Genomic DNA, 23251 nt, shown 5'->3' with positions numbered 1-23251 from the left:
GTTCAATTCCCAGTCTGGATAGTAATAAGAAATAGCAAGGGAAATAAATCCCTGGTGAGAAAAATTTATAGGTCCCCAAATAGTAGTTCTGCAGTGGCATAGGTTCCACAATATAAACCAAGAAATATTGAGGGCTTATAAAGAAAGGTATGACAATAACAATGGGTGATTTAAACATGCATATTGACAGGAAAGGTCAAACTGGCAAAGGTAGCCTTAAAGGAGAGTTCATTGAATGTATTAGAAAATGTACTTTTTGGAGTAATATGTTGCAGAATCAGCCAGGCAACAGACTATTCTAGATTTGGTATTATGTAATGAGGTAAGGCTAATAAATGATCTCATTGTTAAGGATCCTCTAGGTAAGAGTGATCATAGCTTGCTAAAGTTTCAATTTCATTTTGAGGGTGAGGAACTGGAGTCCCACACTAGCATTCTGGAGTTAAACAAGGGTAATTGCGTAGGCATGAAGACAGATTTGGCCCGAGTGAACTGGGCAGGAAGACTAAAGGTAGCTCAGTTAATGGACATTGGCAGATATTCAAGTCCTCCTATACATGTAGTTTATCTGGACTTCCAGAAGGCATTTGAAAAAATGCTGCACAAAAGGTTAATACACAAGGTTAGTTCACATGAGATTAGGGGTAATTTATTATCTTGGATAGAGAATTGGCTAACCAACAGAAAGCAGATAGCCAAGATAAATGGGTCTTTTTCTGGTTAGCAAGATGTAACTAGTGGGGTGCCACAGGGTTCGTTTCTCGAGCCCCTACAATTTCAATCCATATTACTGACTTGGATGGAGGGGCAGTAAGTACCATAGCCAAATTGGCAGGTGGGATAGTAAGTTGCGATAATGAAATGAGAAATTTACAAATGGATATGGATAGATTAAGTGAATGGAGCAAAATTTAGCAGATGGAGTTTAACATGGATAAGTGTGAGGTTATCCATTTTGGTGGAAAAATATAAAAGCAAATTATTATCCAAAGAGAGAGAAAAGTTGGAATGCTTTGGTGCAGAAGGATCTGGGTATCCTCGTGCATGAATCGCAGAAAACTAGTATGAAGGTAAAGTAGGTAATAAGGAATGCAAATGGAATCTTGGCATATATTGCTAAAGGAATAGAATATAAAAACAGTGAAGTGCTGCTGCTACTGTACAAAGATAGTTGTAAAACCTGGAGAAACCTGATAAAACCAGCTGATGGAAAGAATTGGTTGAAAGAAGATTTTAAAGCATGTCTATTTGGGAGTGGAATTTGGAAACACTCATGTGACAATCTTTTGGGAAAATTTAAGAAGAAATCCACAGGAAGATTGATTGGGTGGCACCTGCTACGTGGTTTCATCATAGAATATGTCTGACCACAGTCAGCCTGTGGATTTAAAGGGACTGTATTACTGAGATTATTATTGCATAAGATATATTGTATAGCCTGTGTTATCCTTGAAATCTGTGTACATATGTAAAGATAAGTGGCAATGAAGGATTATCATATTATAGTCAAACTTGTCATGTTCAATATTTTCTTATTGTTGTTAAAGACTAATTGTCAGTCCTGTGACTCTGTTCCTCCATATTTTCTATAAAAGAATAAAAGTTATGGTTTTTTGAGCCAGGGTTCCATTCTGGGTTCTTTCCGTCCAGTAGTAAGATCAGCTGGGATTGTAACACTAACAATTTTCCTCTCAAGACACATTTCATGTAATCTAACAGCAAACTCTCTTTGGTACAAAGTGAATCACGTTTTGCACAGAATAAGTTCTACTCACAGTAGCAGTACCGCAGTCACACTCTTCCCCCATTTCCACATATCCATTGCCACATTCTTGAGGATCAACAAGCTGCGGAAAATGTTGAAAGGCTCATTTTTAGACTCAGCTCGTAACTAATGGAAATGATTAAATTTCATTAACACTGATCTAAAAGTGTTTTTATCTCGAGCAGTTTATGTCCCACAACACCTCTGCTGAATAAAACATCCTCCAACATGTCGTAATTTCATCCAGAAATTATTGGAGCTGGTTTGAACAGGCAGGTGCGTAGAGATTTTGGATGGAATGAAACTTCAAGCTACCTATTATTGTTCTTCCCCTTCTGAGGTTCTGATGAGCCAAAATTCCATCAAGATCTCAGAAAGGTCAGTGAACACAATGGATATGAATATTATCAATAAAATCCAATATAATGTCAAAGTACCAAAGCTGAATTTCATGTCAAGTCGAACATTGTTGACATCTGTTAAGTGTCTTAAAACACAGTTTCCTATCATTCCTCATTGACTCCACATATTTTGAGAAAATAATTTTACTCTATTCTTAATGCGCAGAGTGAACCAGGCAAACCCAAATTCATCTCCTCGCTTGCTCCAAAAACCAAATTCAAATTGAACCCAATTCATGGTCCCCACATGATCCAAGATCCAAGCTGACATGAAAAGGCATTGCACCTCATCTTGGGCTTGATCTGACACTTGATCTTAGCTGAATCCCCACTGATACAAAAATAGGGAGAGGGACGGGTAGTATTGAGGAAGCAGATGGGGCTGCAGAGGGACTTGGACAGGTTAGGAGAGTGGGCAAAGGAGTGACAGATGGAATACAGTGTGGAAAAGTGTGAGGTTATGCACTTTGGAAGGAGGCATAGACTATTTTCTAAATGGGAAAATGCTTAGGAAATCAGAAACACAAAGGGATTTGGGAGTCCTTGTCAAGATTCTCTTAAGGTTAACATGCAGGTTCAGTCGGCAGTTAGGAAGGCAAATGTAATCATAGAAATAGAAATCATAGAAATCCTACAGCACAGAAGGAGGCCATTCGGCCCATCGAGTCTGCACCGACCACAATCCCACCCAGGCCCTACCCCCATATTCCTACATATTTACCCACTCATCCCTCTAACCTACGCATCTCAGGACACTAAGGGCAATTTTAGCATGGCCAATCAACCTAACCTGCACATCTTTAATGTTGGCATTCATGTCCAGAGGACTAGAATGCAAGAGCAGGGATGTACTTCTGAGGCTGTATAAGACTCTGGTCAGACCCCATTTGGAGTATTGTGAGTAGTTTTGGGCCCCATATCTAAGGAAGGATGTGCTGGCCTTGGAAGGGGTCTAGAGGAGGTTCACAAAAATGATCCCTGGAATGAAGAGCTTGTCTTATGAGGAACGGTTGAGGACTCTGGGTCTGTACTCGTTGGAGTTTAGAAGGATGAGGGGGGATCTTATTGAAACTTACAGGATACCGCGAGGCCTGGATAGAGTGGACGTGGAGAGGATGTTTCCACGAGTAGGAAAAACTAGAACCAGAGGGCATAACCTCAGGCTAAAGCAGAGATGAGGAGGTATTTCTTCAGCCAGATGTGGTGAATCTGTGGAACTCTTTGCTGCAGAAGGCTGTGGAGGCCAGGTCATTGAATGTCTTTAAGACAGAGATAGATAGATTCTTGATTAATAAGGGGATCAGGAGTTATGGGGAAAAGGCAGGAGAATGGGAATGAGAAAAAAATCAGCCATGATTGAATGGCGGAGCAGATCCGATGGGCCGAGTGGCCTAATTCTGCTCCTATGTCTTATGACCCCACACATTGCTCTGACTGACTAAAAATGGCAAACTACTGACCTATTATGCCGACAACACTCAGCGAATGCCCTGTCCATCTATCACCATCTTAGCTCCTAAAACCACTCTTCCTTTGACAATAAGTGTAAGCAGCTCATGGCTTTGTCACCAAGATTGAGATGATTCGCTCACTGCCTCTGCCACTTCTCTCCCTGCTCCGAGCCCACTGGGCTAAAGTAGATTACCCCCTGCCTTCCCCTTGAATTTACATATCTCTCTCTTATCCTTGCTGGTGTGCTCTCTGAGTTCATACTGTCATGACATTCATCTCTTGCTCCCTTGACCTGACTTCCACTAAACAACTGTCCCCCTCAAGCAATGTTCCTCTCTAACTTCCGTTTGCTGGGCATTTAGCTTTTTTCACTCAGAGATCCCTTTAATATCCACGCAGCTTAGAGAGTACATTACACCCAACATCCCTACCTGACTCCCAGACTAGTTGATATTGTTAATGGCTCCATCTTCTTAGGTACCATACCCTCTCCTTCAAATCTATCATCATCCTCTCTCTTTTCAAAAAACTAACCCTTGACATCTCTGTTCTTGCAAACTACAGCTCCCATCTCTTTTCCTTTTCCAAAATGTCCCGAAATGTGGTGTCAGCTCCCAAATATGTGCGCATCTTTCCCAGATTTCATTTTTGAATCTAACCAGTTTTTGTCCCTGCCCCAGCACCGAAATGGCTCCTATCAAAGTCACATCCCTTGTGACCGTGACAAAGGCAAGTAATCCCTTCTCAGCTTTTTCCTTTGTCTACAGCATTGAAGCTGATCTACTCTTGAGACTGCAGGAGGAAATTGGATTATAGGAGGTCTGCCTTTGTCAGATTTCCACTTTCAAACAAATCATCTACACGATGCTGATGGAGCGTCTCTCCAATCTTCACCATCGACGTGAATTCAATGAGTTGTCTACCATAACACCAATCACATACTTCCCTTTCTCAGCTTGGTGGTTTTTCACCATGACCTGCTGGCCAACGCTGAACTCTCTAAATTTTCTGCCTGCTCCATCATGACTCATTTTCACTTTTCTTGCTCTTTTCTTTGCCAATGAGGTCAGGCTTAAGCAAAACAAACCTTATCCTAGGAGTGTGTTTGGGCACTAACTCAAATTGGGCAACCTGTTGAAAACTGTGGAGTTGTTGTGTGTGAAAACAGAAAATTATCTAGCCTGAAAAAAAGAGAAACATGTAAATTACTGCTCGTCACCCAGTGAATACTTCAGCAAAGGCCTTTTCACAATCTGTACACTTCTTTCTGCAGAACCATTTTTTCTCTGTACCCTAGATATGACTAGAACACTACATTCTGCACCCTCTCCTTTCCTTCTCCCCTATGTACTCTACAAGCGGAATGCTTTGTGTAGTGCAAGAAACAATGCTTTTCACTGTATACCAATACATGTGACAATAAATCAAATCAAATATTTGATGCTGGATGATATGGTGGCAAGAGAGTGTATTTAGAAGTTCATAAGTTCACAAGATATAGGAGCAGAATTAGGCCATTTGGCCCATCGGGTCTGCTCCGCCACTCGATCATGGTTGAAAGGCTTCTCAGCCCCATTTTCCTACCTTCTCCCCATAACTCTTCAACCCATTACCAATTAAAAATCTGTTGAACTCTTCCTTAAATTTACTCACTGTCCCAGCATCCACTGTACTTTGGGGTCGCAAATTCCACAGGTTCACAACCCTTTGGGAGAAGTAGTTTCTCCTCAACTCTGTTTTAAATTTGCTACCCCTTATCCTAAGACTATGACCACTCGCCCTAGAATGCCCCACAAGAGGAAGCATCCGCTCCACGTTGACTTTATCCATACCTTTTATCATCTTGTATTTGACTCCATTCTTACTCAGAAATGGTTCAAACTTTTCTGATATAAACTGTGAACCATTATCTGACACCTCTGGCAACCCATAAATTATAAACCAGCTTCTCAAAACCTCAATGGTTTTAGGTATTTGTGGTATTGGATCTAGACCATTTATCCATTTGCTTCAAAACGAAGTAGTCTTTATCTTCCACCATAAAGAAATTAACATGTCTTCATTCCCACGGTGATCATGGAATGTAAGAAACTTTAGTTGAATCATTACCCATTCTGAACTTCTCATCAACTCTTCAATACCTGCATCTATCTTTGAATACTAAAAATAGCTCCTTGCAATTGCCTTCATGTAGACTATCCTAGTGTGCTCTTGATGAAGTTCCTCCAACAATCTCTCTACATGCATTGGTGGAATAATGACTTTTAGACCCCAGAGGAGACATCTTGATCAGCGCTCAGTTCATTACTACATGCGAAATACTCCTGTAATTTTGCATCGTCACACTCTTCAGACCAAGCATTCATGGATAATTGAGCACCTTACTGAGCAGCACATCCTTGCGGGTTTCTCCAGCAGACAACAGCATGCTATTTGTGTACAATTCACAATAAAGCAATTCACAGGATCTCGGTGGATAAAAATGAATCCGTCTTCATGAGAAATCTTGAACGGACATGAACACTAGCACGATTTGCTGACTTGCAATATTTAATATCATACTAATAGGCCATCAAAACTAAAACCAATCTCTGAAGCCTTCTTACTGCAAGGCAAGGTGCTCCCTTCTTTGAACCAAATATGATTGCAAAGGCTTAGTGGTCAATTAACAAAAAGTAAACTTCCTATTGTGAATGTATTTGTAGAACTTAATAACACCATATTTGAACGTTAATGCCTCTTTCTCAACTTGGGTCATTTTGCCTTGACTTTGTTAAAGTACTTGAAGAATGCGCTATAGGCTTCTTTGTACCGTCTCCAATAGTGTGAGATAGCATCCATCCACAAGTGTGAGGTATCGCATAATAAACCAACTTTTTTGTGGGGGTCAGTACTGTCTTCATTGTTACAAATGCTTTCTGACACTCCACCCACCTCTCCCAACCTATTCTAGCTTTGAACGCGAGATACAGTGGAGTGAATGTTTTAACTAAGTCAAGGATGAACTTGGAATAATGCCCAATATAATTTTGAATGTTCTAAGTCCTTTGTTGTCCTCTGGTCTCTTTGCTTTCAAATTCCCTCAATTTTCCTCTGCTTTGGGTGGATACGTTCATGATTTAATTGGTGATCCAGATATATTACAAGTCACTCGCCATCCCGACTTGGAATTATATCGCAGTTCCTTCACTGTCACTGGGTCAAAATCCTAGATCTCCCTCCCTAACAGCACTGAGAGTGTACATACATCACAGGGACTGCAGGGGTTTAAGAAAGCAGCTCATCACACCTTCTCAAGTGCAACTAGGGATGGGCAATAAATACTGGCCTCACCAGTGAAGGCCACATCCTGTAAATGAACATTTTTTTAAATCAGGAAGCAACACTTGCGCATTCTAGCTTTAGTGACATACTCTGGAAGTTGATCAATGTGCTTATGTGTTTATTCTCTGTCTCACTGCTAATTAGAATATCATCTAAGATGCAGCATACTTCTTTCATCCCACTTACTACCTGATCCATGATGCTCTGGAATACTGCAGGAGTAGTAGATACCCCAAATGGTCAGCTTTCATACTGGCACACCCCTTTTTATGTGGTCTCATCGTAGACTTCTGTTCATATCAGCTTACTGTCTTTATTCCAAAAATTGACCAGACTTTGTTGTTCTTTAAGCATCCTACAAATGTGGCTCTAAGATTGATTTACCCATACCCATAGTGATGAGAGAGTTTCTTTAATTCGAGAATGTAATCTGCAACAGTCTCACTTGGCAACTACTTCCTTTCAAAGAATGCAACTCTCACTCTTTGTCATGACCTAATATCAATGGAATCTCATTAGTTTCAGAATAGAGTATCAAACTGGTGTCTTACAGGCAACATTGGTTAGACACAACCTCAAAAGCATCTCGCCCCATCATGGTGAGAAAAACATTTACTTTACCTCATCTTCTATTGAATTTGCTTTCAGCCAAATGTGTGACCTTAGTTCATAAATGCACCAGTCTTCTTTGTTAGGGTTGAATCCCCCTATTGTCCCCAAACACTTTTCTAATTATGGACTAAACAGAGTAGAATGGGGAGGATGTTCCCGATGGTGGGGGAGTCCAGAACCAGGTGTCACAGTCTGAGGATTTGGGTAGACCATTTAGGACGGAGGTGAGGAGACATTTCTTCACCCAAAGAGTGGTGAGCCTGTGGAATTCATTACCACAGGAAGTAGTTGATGCCAAAACATTGAATGTATTCAAGAGGCGGCTGGATATAGCACTTGGGGCAAATGGGATCAAAGGTTATGGGGAGAAAGCAGGATTAGACTATTGAGTTGGATGATCAGCCATGATCGTGATGAATGGCGGTGCAGGCTTGAAGGGCCAAATGGCCTCCTCCTGCTTCTATCTTCTATGTTATTTTGTATCCTGTTGACTCACTGTGTACCTGAATATGATGTGTGCACTCAGAGCAATCTTTCAAGTTGCCCAAATGGTTCTCAAAGCCAACTTTGGGAGTTCCAACAATGTGTGACGGTGTTCTTCAGTTCCTCATTTCTCAAATGAAATGTAAAAGAAGATTCCATCCCAGCTTCATCGCCATCTTCCTGTTGTGTTTGGCACTGAGTAAGATGAACAACATGTTCAGCTGCAGGCAGCCATTACTGAATCTCCCCAGCAGAGAGGACAATACAACAAAGTGCTCAGATCTTGCAATATATCACATGTACCAAATTTTGTTGAAATTTGTCCATTAGTTTTTGAGATGTATCATTTACAGAAAAAGGAGCAGGTGACCCATCGTGTCCACTCTGCCACTAATTTGGATCATGGCTGATCATCCATATCGATGGCACTTTTCTGTGCCATCTATGTAGCTATAACTGTCACACTATATTCTGCACCCTCTCCTTTCCTTCTTCCCGATGTACTCTAAGAACAGAATGTTTTGTCTGTATGGGCGTGCAAGAAACAATACTTTTCACTGCATACTAATACACGTGACAATAATAAATCAAATCAAATCTCCAGTTCCCCTGCTGTCATTAGCATTCAGAAATCTACTGATTTCTGGTCTTGAACATTCTCAATGATTGAGCTTCCGCAGCCTTCCGGGGTAGAGAATCCAAAGATTCACCATCTCCTGAGTGAAGAAATTCTTCCCGATTTCAGTCTTAAATGGCCTACCTTTTATTCTGAGGCTGTGTCCCCTGGTTCTGCATTCAGCAGCCAGGCGAAACATCTAATCTACTTGTATGCTGTCACGTCCTGTAAGAATTTTGTAAGTTTCAATGAAATCAGCTCTCATTCTTTGAAACTCTACAGGATACAGGTCCCCAATTTCCTCAATCTCTCCTCATAAAACAATCCCCCCATTCAAGGATGAGTCTGAACCTCTGTTGCACTCCCTCTATGACAAGTATATCCTTCCTTAGATGCCCTCTATGGCAAGCATATCCTTCCTTGTATCGCAGCTTGGTGTGGCTCCTGCTCTGGCCAAGACAGCAACAAACTACGAAAGGTCGTGAATGTAGCCCAATCCATCACGCAAACCAGCCTCCCATCCATTGACTCTGTCTACACTTCCCACTGCCTCGGCAAAGCAGCCAGCCTAATCAAGGACCCCATGTACCCCGGACATTCTCTCTTCCACCTTCTTCTGTTGAGAAAAAGATACAAAACTCTGAGGTCACCAACCCACTCAAGAACATCTTCTTTCCTGCCGCCATCAGACTTTTGAATGGACCTATCTGGCATTAAGTTGATCTTTCTCTACACCCTAGCTATGACTGTAACTCTACATTCTGCACTCTCTCGTTTCCTTCTCTATGAACGGTATGCTTTGTCTGTATGACGTGCAAGAAACAATACTTTTCATTGTATACTAATACATGTGACAATAACAAATCAAATCAAATGAGACCAAAACTGTACTCAATACTCCAGGTACATCTCACCAAGACTCAATACAAGTGCAGCAAGACATCTTTCCTGCTGTATTCAAATCCCCCGGCGATGAAGGCCAACATACCACATGCCGTCCTAATTTCTTGCTGCATCTGCATGCTAGTTTTACAAACAGAGGTGAAAACATTACCTCTGACGACCGTCAGTGGTGGAGGCAATTAAAAGACATTATAACCAATTTAAAGAAGGGGAAGAAATAATTAGTTTTTAAAGAACGCATAATCATATCAGATCGCAAAATACTTACGAGTCATTATTATGTAAGCAGTGCAGTCAGTTTGCACACAGCAAGATCTCATACACAGAGATGAATGAGGGAGATGCTACACTGAATCCAATCTGACATAACTAATCTGTGGATGATTAAAGTACTTCCAGGATACAAAAAGGAAAAAAGTGTTTTATTTCTGAGCACTGACAAGGTTCACAAATATAAAATATTTCCCCAAAACCTCAAATTAAGTTGCATGCCAGAACTTATGAAGTATGTTGAAGGTTTATCTAAGGGCTTACCTTTTGAGGCTTATTGAAAAGACAGATGCCGCCACCAGCCTGTAGAAACTGTCTATATTCATTAATGCTGCATCTTGAGAATTTTTTCGGGAGGTAGTGTCTGGTGGAACAAATGGGAAAGTGGATGAAAAAACTGGAGCACAGCAGAACTTTCAAAATCTGCCATTTTATTCAATTTGGCAGCGTCCTGGCAAAGACTGAAGCAGAAAGAGAAAGACTTTCATTTACATAGTGCTTCTCATGACCACCTGATATCTCAAAGCACTTTACAGGTAATTAAAGTTTATTTATTAGTGTCACAATTAGGCTTACATTGACACTGCAATGAAGTTACTGTGAAAATCCCCTAGTTGCCACATGTTCGGGTACACTGTGGGAGAATTTAGCATGGCCAATGCACCTAACCAGCGTGTCTCTCGACTGTGGGAGGAAACCGGAGCACCCGGAGGAAACCCATGCAGATACGGGGAGAACGGGCAGACTCCGCACAGACAGTGACCCAAGCCGGGAATCGAATCCGGGTCCCTGGCGCTGTGAGGCAGCAGTGCTAACCACTGTGCCACCATGCCGCCCGCAGTACTTTTGAAGTGTAGTCATTGAATGTAGGAAACATGACAGCCAATCTGTGCAAACTTCCGCAATCAGTGATGTGAAAATGACCTAATAAGCTGTTTTTGAGATGTTTATTGAGGGATAAATATTGGCCAGGACACCAGAGATAGTGATCCTTCTCTTCAAAATAGTGCCACCGAATCTTTTACATTCAACTGAGCAGGCAGAAAGGTCCTTGGTTTAATAACTCAGATGAGAGGTGGCACCTCCAACAGTGCAGCACACCCTCAGTACTGCACAGGAATAACTCAGGTCCTGGAGAGGGATTGAACTCAGAATTTTGTGAATCAGAGGTTCGAGTGCTACCAGTTGAGCCTAAGCTTACACTACCATGTAGCTATTTTTGAAGATTTCTGGGGAATATTTTGCATCATTAATGTATTGTTTTAGGCATGGATGTACATTCAAACATGGCCAATGTGGGGCTGCGTGCTGACCTTTACTTAGTTAGCCAAATTTTCTCCCCTTTCTTAGCCTCCTCTCTGAAGGACACTGATGATACTGCGCACTATGAAAGACACTGGCAGCCATCTGGCACTTCAACTAAGTGGCCACATGTCATATTCCAGTCTTTGTCACTCTGTGGGAGGACTATTGAAGTCAACATCACAGCAGAGCCCGGTGTTGTCCTCAACCCATCCACACTTCTCAGCAGGAGCCATTGGATATCACCCATGAGTGGCAATTCCAACTGCTTTTTCCCCAGTTCCTATCCTTTAGATGCTGCGTGTGCAATGACAAACTTGGGACTCTGGCTTGAATTATGGAGTGGAGATGCCGGCGTTGGACTGGGGTGAACACAGTAAGAAGTCTCACAACACCAGGTTAAAGTCCAACAGGTTTATTTGGTAGCAAATACCATAAGCTTTCGGAGCACAGCTCCTTCGTCAGATGGAGTGGATATCTGTTCTCAAACAGTGCAAACAGACAGAGAAATCAAATTACAGAATACTGATTAGAATGCAAATCTCTTGCAGAATTTCACTAGCTGTTCTGTCTGGAGACAATACACATCTCTTTAACCTGTGTTGAATGCTCCCTCCACCCACATTGTCTGTACATTTAAGACCTGGCTGGCTGTAGAGATTTGCATTCTAATCAGTATTCTGTAATTTGATTTCTGTGTCTGTTTGCACTGTTTGAGAACAGATATCCACTCCATCTGACGAAGGAGCTGTGCTCCGAAAGCTTATGGTATTTGCTACCAAATAAACCTGTTGGACTTTAACTTGAATTATGGAAACATGAAGGGTAAATTATGGAAACAACTGGCCTCATTGTCCGCTACTCTAGCAGTGAAAAAATAATAATTGGTACGTGTTCCAGCACTGCTGGGCTGTTCCTGCAGTCTATTACCATGTGACTCCATAGGGGTGGCATGGTACCACAGTGGTTGGCACTGTGGTACCAACATGGTCTAACACGTACCAATTATTACTGTGGTACCAACATGGTCTAACACGTACCAATTATTACTGTGGTATCAATATGGTCTAACACGTACCAATTATTACTGTGGTACCAATATGGTCTAACACGTACCAATTATTACTGTGGTATCAATATGGTCTAACACGTACCAATTATTATTTTTTCACTGCTGGAGTAGCGTTATGAACACTGAATACCCGTAACAAAAAGTTGTGCTTTTGGATATTAAATTTTAAATCAATGAATGACAACACCATCAATGAGCAGTGCATTTAAAACTGTGGAATGCTAGAAGATCGGGGCTGATCTATATACAGTGTGGTTAGGCAGCTAGTGAATTAGCTCAGCAAATTGTGGTGGAAAATTAACATGTCAGTACTGGACACGGACAAAATTGGGTTTAGCTCTGACACTCTCACCAACCAATGAACTGATAATACTCACTATCTAGACTTAAACATGAAGAATGGTCATGTGTGCGAAGTTCCAAAGGATGAGTTGGGCCCTCAAAAACCACATCCAAGCAAGAATTTAACATGATGAGGAAGACATAGGATATTGGTAATTAAAAAGACAAAAATCACCTCTACATGCTCAAAAGAGCAACATTTGAATAAATGCTTTTCAAGGTACCTTAAATTTAAATTAGGGGACATTTATAATCATTTGCAAATAAACAGGGCAAATAAGGATGGGCAATAAATACTGGCCTAGCCGGTGACCCCCATAAATGAATAAAAGAAAGGCATCTTTATTAACCAACAACCTTTGCAATAGCTGAAATATGTGCATTAAAGTAGCCTTTGCACAGGTTATTTTTATCCTATGCATCTATTTATCTATTATCTATTTATCATAATAGATATGCATCTATTTATCTATTATTGGTTGCATTCTATTAAATCTCCTCTCCCCAGCCATTTGTGTTAAATGCCTGCCTGCTTTTGTAGTGTAAAAGTGCTCGGCAGAGCAAAGGTTTATGTGGGACTGGGGAATAGCACCACTCACAGTATGATGTCAAGTAAAGTTTGTTAGTCACAAGTAAGGCTTACATTAACACTGCAATGAAGTTACTGTGAAATTCTCCTAGTCGTCACAGTCCGGCGCCTGTTTGGGTCAATGCACCTAACCAGCACGTCTTTTGGAATGTGGGAGGAAACCGGAACACCCGGAGGAAACCCACGCAGACACGGGGAGAACGTGCAAACTCCACACAGACAGTGACCCAAGTCGGGAATCGAACCTGGGTCCCTGGCGCTGTGAAGCAGCAGTGCCAACCACTGTGGTACCATGCCACCCCTATGGAGTCACATGGTAATAGACTGCAGGAACAGCCCAGAGAGCACACTCTAGAAGCAGCACCATGCCATGCCAGTAATCAGGGATCTGTAAAGACCACCAATAAAGGATTAATGTGCAAACATACTAGTCCCAAGAGTTCCTCATCGTTCAGCCACAACAGCAACACCATAGCTTTAAGGGTCAGGAGTGTGCCCAAACGATGTGGATTTGCATAATCAGACAAGTCAATACTTTAACAGTGGAATGATGCTCATAATGCTGGGACTAAATCTTGCCCGACTGGTTGGAGAACAGCGCAGAAGAATATATCTGAGCGCGACAATGGAGCAAAGCTTTCCATTATCTCATGGTGTTTTTGGTATCTCATTCAAATCTGGAATCTATATTTAACCATAACAGCCCTTGTTTCTACAAGGCTAATAATGACTATTAGCGATTTTAACAGACATGTATGCTACATGTTCATGTCACATTCTTCTGGCTGCTATGTTAGCAATCACTTTAATACTCCATTAAAATTACAGACATAGAAAGCACATATGACCATCGTAAGCTCTTGGTCACAAATATCATTAAGAGAATAGTTAGTGAGCTGGCAATAAAGACAACCTAAAATGGCATTGTATTGCCTCATCTTACCTCATAGAATCCCTACAGTGCAGAAAAGGCCATTTGGCCCATTGAGTCTGCACCAACTCTCTGACAAAGTATCTTGCGCAGGCCCTCTTTCGCCGTCCTATCCCTGCAACCCCACACATCTACTATGGCTAATCCATCTAACCCACACATCTTGGGACACTAGGGTCAATTTAGCATGGCTGATCCACCTAACCCTCACAGCTTTGGACTGTAGGAAGAAACCGGAGCACCCGGAGGAGTCCCATGCAGACATGGGGAGAACGCGCAAACTCCACATAGACAGTGACCCGAGGCCGGAATTGAACCCGGGTCCCTGGTGCTGTGAGAACTCTGAACATTTTCAGATGCCATCAAATTAAATTGAGCAATTCCAGTTATTTTTTTCTACCATACTGCGTAATCTTCTCAAACAATATGCTACTGTTCAGGACAATAAATGTTTTTACCTTAAAGCTTTGTACTACCACAAGGCAGGTGCACTTTGCAGGCTTTGTGAGCTGGATGATAGGTTTTATTATACCACTTAATTATAATTCAGGGAAAGCATCTTACAAGGTTGGACCCATAGTGACATATCAAAGCTGAACCAAATTTAGCATGTTCATGTCTGTGATCTACAGCAACCTACACTGAGAAAATGGTAGGCACTTACATAAAACAGGATCTAAAGAATTACTTCAACTACAAGCTGTTCCAAGCCATGCTTGTGAATACATCCTTTATCATCCACAGGAAACTCACTTATCAAAATAAATATTCCCTCTTTATCTGACACAGCACTTAACAGAAAAACTACATTACTTCCTGAAGTATTGTTTCAAATTACTTCTTTCATCTGACGGGGCACTGTCCTCTGGTAAATTGTCTTTTTAAATGGTCTGCTCAATTGGTAATAAAAGAGAGTGCAGTGACACAAATGAAGATACAAAGGCCATCACTGCAAGAATGTGATTTACAGTACAGCCCTAATATATAAAATATAGCAAGTATCTTCATATTGGACAGAAATCACATTGATAGAAGGCAAATGTCTTTATAGATAAGACTTGATCCATGTGATATGCTGGACTGGTAGGAGGTCAGAGAAATTATCTTCCAGAGCTCTTTTCCCCTATCCAAGAGTTTTCTTTGCCTCATATAGGTGATTACATGATAACGTTGATGGGGGGAGGTATGAGGTGTGAGAGCATTTAGTTTGTGGTGCTCCAACCAGGAATGAGGGGCAACCTCGACAGACCATGTGGTCTTTGCCTGTATCTCAAAATTTCGTGTGTTGTATGTTCAAAGGGGAAATGTACAAGAAATTAGCAGACAGGGACTGCCTTTTTCTCTGTGAGGTGGGAATTGGGAGTTGGCCTGCTTCCCAATGTCACATTCCCACTTCTTGCTTAAACCCACACATTCACGTGACTATTCCCGCACAGAGTAGAGTCAGGCTGGAGAAGCCTCGCTACCCGAAACAGGTCCAAGGCAGGAATATAAACAGGCAGATTAGAAGGTTCGCCTCCATTTACTGGGACATTTGCCCAGTTCTTTATATTAGTGTTAGGGCCCCTAGTCCTCACCTGCCCTTCAATCCAATTACCACCCTCCCATCCATCCCCTCCTATATCCCTGATGCCCTCTCCATGCCCACCATTCCCTGATTCACCTAATGTTCCTCCATGCTCTCAATCCCCCTCCATATCCTCAATCCCCCTCCATATGCCCAATACCACCACCCCCCCGTCCCCCCCAGTACAAAATGATTGAAGTTTATGTATTTATAATAAATATATCATAGAAATATGAAAATCTGAGTTTTTCCAAAGTACATTGTTAAACATTTAATTATTTTATGTACATTTCAGCCAAACTCTTCATATTGTGTGGAGGCCAGAGTTCCAGTGAGACCATTTAGCTCATTGTGTGATCAGCATTTGAGGGGGGGGGATTTGATGGGTAATTCACAGAGGTTGTAATGGGTGGTGTCTGCCACTTGGTTTCAGAGTGTGGTGTGTCTGATCACAGTTGGCCTGTTGGTTTACAGGGATGGTGTACTTGCTAAGAACAGTGTAGTACAATATATATTCTGTAACCTTCTGTTCATAGAATCCTATGGTACAGAAGGGGCCATTCGACCCATCGAGTCTGCACCAACCACAATCCCACACAGGCCCTATCCCCATAACCCCATGCATTTACTAGTCCCCCTGACACTAAGGGGCAATTTAACATGGCCAATCCACCTAACGCGCACATCTTTGGACTGTGGGAGGAAACCGGAGCACCCGGAGGAAACCCACTCAGACAAGGGAAGAACATGCAGACTCCACACAGTGACCCAAGCCGGGAAACGAACCCGGGTCCCTGGCGCTGTGAGGCAGCAGCGCTAACCACTGTGCCGCCTCGAATAAAATGAGTATCCGTGGCACGCAGATGTATTCATAGAATCCCTCCAGTGCAGAAGGTCTGCACCGACTCTCCGACAATAGATCCCACCGAGGCCCTTTCCCGTAACCCTCCATATTTAACTCCCGAACCTAAACATCTTAGGACACGGAGGGGAAATTTAGCGTGGCCAATCCACCTAACCTGCCCATCATTGGAGTATGGGAGGAAACCCATGCAGACACAGGGAGAATGTGCAAACATGCCAGACATTATCCCATCAATGTAGCTGGTCCCGCTCCTTCCAGTGTCCCCAAGATTCCATTTGAAGACAACCTGCGACAAATTTCAGGTAAACCTGACAAAGTTCAGCTAACTTTAGTAAACTACCGGGTCTGGATTCCCCAAATAAGTCTTCAGTGATAGCAGATGCGCAAAAGAGTAAACAGTGAAGTGGCCATCTGATATACGTCCTGGATAATTTTATTTCACATCATTCATTCATTCACTGCCTGAAGACTGGGCCTTGGCTCATTTATCTGCTGATGTTTCAGCCTGAGCTGTTTTCTTGGTGGGTTTTGACAGTGGTGGTCAGCCATTTCCTTCCTCTCTCACAGGCAAGGCCAGGAGACCTGGATCGGGAATCGAACCCGTGCAGGTAGCACTATCCTCAAGCATACACTAGTCACCTAGCCAACTGAGCTAACTAAGCCCCCATTTCACGGAAAGTAATTGGAAAAGAAAATTGGAAAGGTACACAATGATGTGTCCGGCACGGTGACACAGTGGTTAGCACTGCTGCCTCATAGCGCCGGGGACCCGGGTTTGATTCCCAGCTTGGGTCACTGTGTGTCGAGTCTACACCTTCTCCCCGTGTCTGTGTGGGTTTCCTCCGGGTACTCCGGTTTCCTCCCACAGTCCGAAAGACGTGCTGATTAAGTGCATTGGCCATGCTAAATTCTCCCTCGGCGTACCTGAACAGGCGCTGGAGGATTTTCACAGTAACTTCATTGCAGTGTTAATGTAGGCCTACTTGTGACACTAATAAATCAACTTAAACTTAAAAAAATGGCTGTTGATTTCCCATCTCACATCTTGGGCAATTTCACCCACATTGTGCCTTTGAGGGTGCTGTAGGTCTTTACATCTCTTAGCAGCGTCTAAAACTTCTGCCCACAAACAGGCTGTCCTGAATCACAGCTACATTCCTACTGTATGTTCATGAGAGGTGACTGAAATCCCAGGTGCCGCTCCCGGGTTCTGTTGCTACTTTGCTCACGTGGACTGGAGAAGATCGGAGAAACGGATTTCTTTTATCACTAAACTGAAAACTGCTAACTGGTCTTCATTGTAAAAATAATTACAACATCAAGGTGCAATTTCATTTACAACACCTGTACACAAGGGCAGAACAGATCAGTCAACTTCCAGATGTTCTTCCAGCCGACTACTTGTCATGCATCATGTAAAAAGACAAAACTGAGGCTCCCTTCTCCATTTTGGGAAAGGTTATCTTACCCCATATCCTCCATTATACAGCCAGACCAGGCATCGGGACACCAGCAGTCACCTGCTAAAGGAAAACAGGAAATGAATCGGTGGTACACAGCAGGAAACATGGAATGGATTATTGGAAGCAGCAATGGATTGAGAGAAATACATATACCAAATCATCTGTGGAACGCCCATTTTACAGCGATGATCATCTAGAAATTCAATGCAGCAGCATCTGTTTTTCAAACACTAAATAGATGCCCAATCCTCTAATATGGCAAGCAAAGGGAATGCTCATGACAAGCCAAAAATGTGCTGCTCACCATATTGATGTGGGATAAAAAGGCATCCAGTTGAAACAGGATTTAGGTCTTTTGTAGGGCAGCACAAATGGATTTCCAAGCCTATATTGAGGAAAAAAGATCACCTTCCTGCTATTATATAATTGATCCGTGTTGCAATTCACCTGTGAAACAGCTCAGGGCGAATTCAAAGTAGAATTTGACAATCTTCTCACTCGAGTAGAACCCTCAGGCTTGGATCTTCTGAGCAGCACTGATGAACTCAGCCTGCTGCTGTGCTCATAAATTCTCCCAACTCAATGCTGTTCCACATTTCCTCTTGGACCTTCCAAGTCTGGCACTCCCAGAAATGTGCAGGCAGCGTCCATCGGGGAACTCAATGGAACACAGTCAGGGGAAGACAGGACATGATGCATTTTGATGGCACTCGCTGCCATATGGCAAATTTAAATGCCCAGTCTTTTGATTTAATGAATGGATGAATGAGTAAGAGGGTGAGATGAGTTGGTTGGAGCAAGGTAACTGGTTACGGTGGGATATGCAAGGTTGCTAGGGTGGGTATGCTGGATAGGGTGATTTGGTGATAATGGGTCAGATTGGGCGGGGTAGTCAGGTCTGGTCGAGGGTGGGGGTGAGAAATCAGGTGGTCAGGGAGCTAGTTGGGTCAAGTCTTAAGGGAGAGTCATGTCAGGGGTTAGTCAGGTCTGGTTAGATGGTTAATCATGTTTGGGGAGAAAGGCAGGTTGGGAGCAGTAGTCAGCTCGGGAGAAGGGGAGGTAGTCAGGGGAGGGGGGCCCCGTTAGCTGGTTCATGATGCAGAGCGAAGCCAACAGCGCGGGTTCAATTCCCGTTATCAGCTGAGGTTAATCATGAAGGTCCGCCTTCTCAGCCTTGACTCTCGCCTGAGGTGTGGTGATCCTCAGGTTAAATCACCACCAGTCAGCTCTCCCTCTCAAAGGGGAGAGCGACCTATGGTCAACTGAGACTATGGCGACTTTATCTTTGAGTCAGGGGAGTGCTAGTCAGCGGGTCAGTGAGTGCGATTGGAGGTGGGGTGTCAGTTCTGGAGTTACCCAGGAGCTAAACTGCATTTTAATCAGTTTAACATATCCTGGGTAACCATTCAGGTAAGTGCTGTGGAACTGTCCAAAGTCTCTGCCTCTAACTTGAGTCGAAACTTCCCAGGCAATCTCGATGTGGGTCTCCATGTCAGGACTTCCACAGGGACCCAGTGTGCATCTTCAGTCAGACCTGTGCTCTCTGACGATCCAGATACCGGAAAATTTCAAGAGTTTCGAACTTGAAAATTTTGGCTGCATCTAAATCAACTAACCTAAATTTAGCAAAATGGGCCACACCTTCAAAATAGAAGGTGCCTAACAAGGTCAAAAGTTATAAAACAGAAAGCGCTGGAAAAACTCAGCAGCACTGGCAGCATCTGTGAAGAGAGAAACAGAGTTAATGTTTCGAGTCCAATATGACCCTTCCTCAGAACTACCAAACCAGTTCCAGCCAAAAAGAATTGGTGTATTGTAATTGAAACCAAATGTTGCCAATTAATTGCGCTGTAGCAATGCACCAGAATTGTCATAAGACATCGCAGAAGTAGGCCATTCAGCCCATTGAGTCTGCTCCGCCATTCAATTAGATAATGACTGATCCGATCTGGCAGATGCAGTATAATTTGGATAAATGTGAGGTTATCCACTTTGGTAGCAAAAACGGGAAGGCAGATTACTATCTGAATAGTCATACATTAGGAGAAGGGAATGCGCAATGACACCTGAGTGTCCTCATACACCAGTCACTGAAGATAACCATGCAGGTGCAGCAGGCAGTAAAAAAGGCAAATGGTATGTTGGCCTTCATAGTGAGTGGATTCAAATACAGGAGTAGGGATGTCTTGATGCCATTGTACAGGGCCTTGGTGAGGCCACACCTGGAATATTGTGTGCAGTTTTGGTCACCTATCTGAAGAAGGATGGTCTTGTTCTAGAGGGAATGCAGAGAAGGTTTACCAGACTGATTCCTGGGATGGCAGGACTGACGTATGAGGAGGGTTTGAGTCAGTTAGGACTGTACTCTCTGAAGATCAGAAGAATGAGGGGAGGATCGCATAGAAATCTATAAAATTCCAACAGGACTAGACAGGATAGATGCAAGAAGGATGTTCCCGATGATGGGGTGTCCAGAAGCAGGGGTCACAATCAGAGGATAAGGGGTAGACTGATTAGGACAGAGATGGAGAGAAATCTCTTCACCCAGAGAGTGGTAAGCCTGTGGAATTCAATATCACAGAAAACAGTTGAGGTCAAAACAATGTATGTTTTCAAGAAGCAATTAGATTTAGCATTTGAGGCGAAGGGGATCAAAGGCTAAGGGGGGGGAAGGTGAGATCAGGCGATTCAGAATGAATGGCGGAGCAGGTTCAAAGGGCCAAATGGCCTCTTCGTGCTCCTATTTTTTTCTATGTTTCTATGATATGAGAATCCTTAACTCCATAGGTCTCTCCATACTCGGGATCAACCTAGTGAACCTTCTCTGGACTGCCTCCAGTAAATCTTTCCTTAGTTAAGAAGACCAAAACTGTTCATGGCATTGCCAGTGCGTTCTTAACATCCAGGGTTACTATGGGCATCTTGGGATATGGGGGTACTGCAGAGGAGATGAGGGCTGAATTTAAAGTCATTTGCCTTACAAGCTAAATACGGAGCTAATTGATTTTACCAGGCAAGGCGGGATATTAAAAATGAGAACAAAATGACTCAAATGTTCACCAATGTCTGTGGCCGTAGGATGCTGCCATGTGGTAGGACCTACTGCAATTCTACCACCTGAGATAGGCAACCTGAAAGAGGCAGAGACACTACAGCTACCGAGTCAGATAATTTAAATGTCCATAACCTGGGCTGTGGACACGCAACCACTGGAAGTTCCTGGGAAACAGACTCCTTTCCAATTCAGATACTCGGGTCTATGCAACATGACCTCGTAGTTTAATAACGCCTTTAGCCCTGGTATCATTCTTCTGAAGAAAAGTTAATGCTTATAACTGAACTATAAATGTTAATTTAAAAGTATAAAATCCACCACGTGGATTCTTTGTCATAATTATAGAATCCCTAAAGAGCAGAAGGAGGCCATTTGGCCTGCACCGACTCTCCCACAGAGGATCCCACCCAGGCCCTTTCCCGTAACCCCACATGTTTACCCTGCTAATTCCCCTGATCGACACATCTTTGACACAAAACGGCAATTGAAAATGGCCAATGCACCTAACTTGTCCATCTTTGGAGTGTGAGAGGGAATCGGTGCACCCGGAGGAAACCCACGCAGACATGGGGAGAACGTGCAAACTGCACACAGTCGCCCGAGGCCGGAATTGAACCCGGTTCCCTGGCGCTGTGAGGCAGCAGTGCTAACCACCGTGCCGCCCCAAATAATAAGTCAGTTTTTGGCTGAAAGGATCTTCCAGCTGTTGCGTGCCTACGTTGTGGAGAATAAAATCCATAAAAAGTCTTTTAAAATTTCAATATGCAGAGTTGACTCGTTAACACTGCCCCTGGAGGTGAGATCTCGATGGATGTCAGGTCTACCCTAGCCTTCAACTACCAACGTGACTCAGATTGAAGGGAGCATGGAAACAGAATCATCGTAAGACAGCTTGACTGACTCTTAAATACAAGGTTCTTGGTTATGGTAAATACATAGTACAAATCAGAAGTTTCTATGTGTACAAGTGAGTTACAGGAACTCGTGGTGGTGTACATTGGCTACTTATGAGATCTTATATCTAATGCACACTCTAATGCGATAGCATATAACATGCAGTCGGTGAGAACCGCCACAGAGTGGCATGAGAGTCTCAGACGTGAACTGTTTGCAGCTGCTTGTTGAATGGTGTATCGATTTTGTAGAAGAAATAAGCAAAATACAGGCATCCAGTTAACAGCAGTGCAGCATTATGAATAAAGTGCAGGCACTTTAGGAGTTTTAACTTCAAACATGAACGAGCAAGAGAGGATGTGTGCGCGTGAGAGAGTAAAAAAGCGTGCACGTGAGCAATTACAGGTGCGATTTCTCTTCTGATGATGATTAGATTACTGAGATTCAGATTGGATGAAGCAAAAGAAAACAGCTTCCAAAATGGTTACTAGAGCTGGCACATAGTCCATTATATATATATATATATATATATTCAGCATGATCTAATGCATTGAACCTTTAATGTCTACTTATGAAATTCTATAAGTAGAATTTGCAATATTGATTTCAATGCAGAAAAATCCATGATTCTTGCGTGGCACAATAACCTTCTTACGGTTTGAAGAGTTTACCCAAATTTGGCCCAACTTAAGATCCTTCTAGTTTCTTTCAAAAGGTGGTTGCATCCAGGGCGTTACAGAGTGTCAGTGGATGGAGCCACTCAGTAATCCCCAGCAATGGCGAGCTCCCAATTCACACCCCTGCCACCTGTAGTAAGTGGAGATTAGACTCTTCATGATGGAAAGAATGGAAGCCAGACAGCAAGCCACCCAAGCCACTTTCACTCACCTCCTTATAACTGGCCTATCAAGCAGTGTAGAATATAGATGGACCCTTAATAAATAAGACAGATTTATCATCGTAAAGTAAGGCTGTCGCTCAAAAAAAGGCATTTTCTTTCAGGTCATATTTTTATACAGTGGTTACCTCAAGTCTTGTGTAGGACAGATCTCTCTTTGATTTACAGGACGTTGATTTTAATGAGTCTGGCACATGAGGCAGATGTTACACCCCCTCAACCCTACAAGGATATGAGGTGGGGGGGGAAATTGATACAGTTTTTGGAGTTCCGTAAATACAGGGGGCGGAATTTTCCCTTCCCGCCCACCACGGGAATTGTAGCAGGCGGGACACGGACCATGCAAAGGTCCGTTGACCTTGGGTGGGATTTTCCAGTCTTGGGGGCGAGCGCGGCTGGAAAATCCCGCCCAGGAACTTTACCTGAATAGTGGGTGACAACAAAATT

At 42.9% G+C, this 23251-nt stretch overlaps 1 protein-coding gene across 1 annotated transcript in view; it reads right to left on the bottom strand.

Moving 5' to 3' along the window:
- The window catches only part of adam11 (ADAM metallopeptidase domain 11), a 168576-nt gene that overhangs the window by 44058 nt on the left and 101267 nt on the right, over positions 1-23251 (bottom strand). Inside the window, exons 14-16 of the mRNA XM_078222950.1 lie at positions 17963-18014; positions 10091-10190; positions 1776-1847 (exon numbers count right to left, since the gene is read on the bottom strand). Of these exons, the coding sequence (XP_078079076.1) occupies positions 1776-1847; positions 10091-10190; positions 17963-18014 (224 nt within the window). The remainder of the gene's footprint in view (positions 1-1775; positions 1848-10090; positions 10191-17962; positions 18015-23251) is intronic.

This window comes from Mustelus asterias, chromosome 11, assembly GCF_964213995.1.
Source record: "Mustelus asterias chromosome 11, sMusAst1.hap1.1, whole genome shotgun sequence".
In the NCBI taxonomy this organism is placed as follows: Eukaryota; Metazoa; Chordata; class Chondrichthyes; order Carcharhiniformes; family Triakidae; genus Mustelus; species Mustelus asterias.
This window is presented reverse-complemented; position numbering and strand designations above follow the sequence as displayed.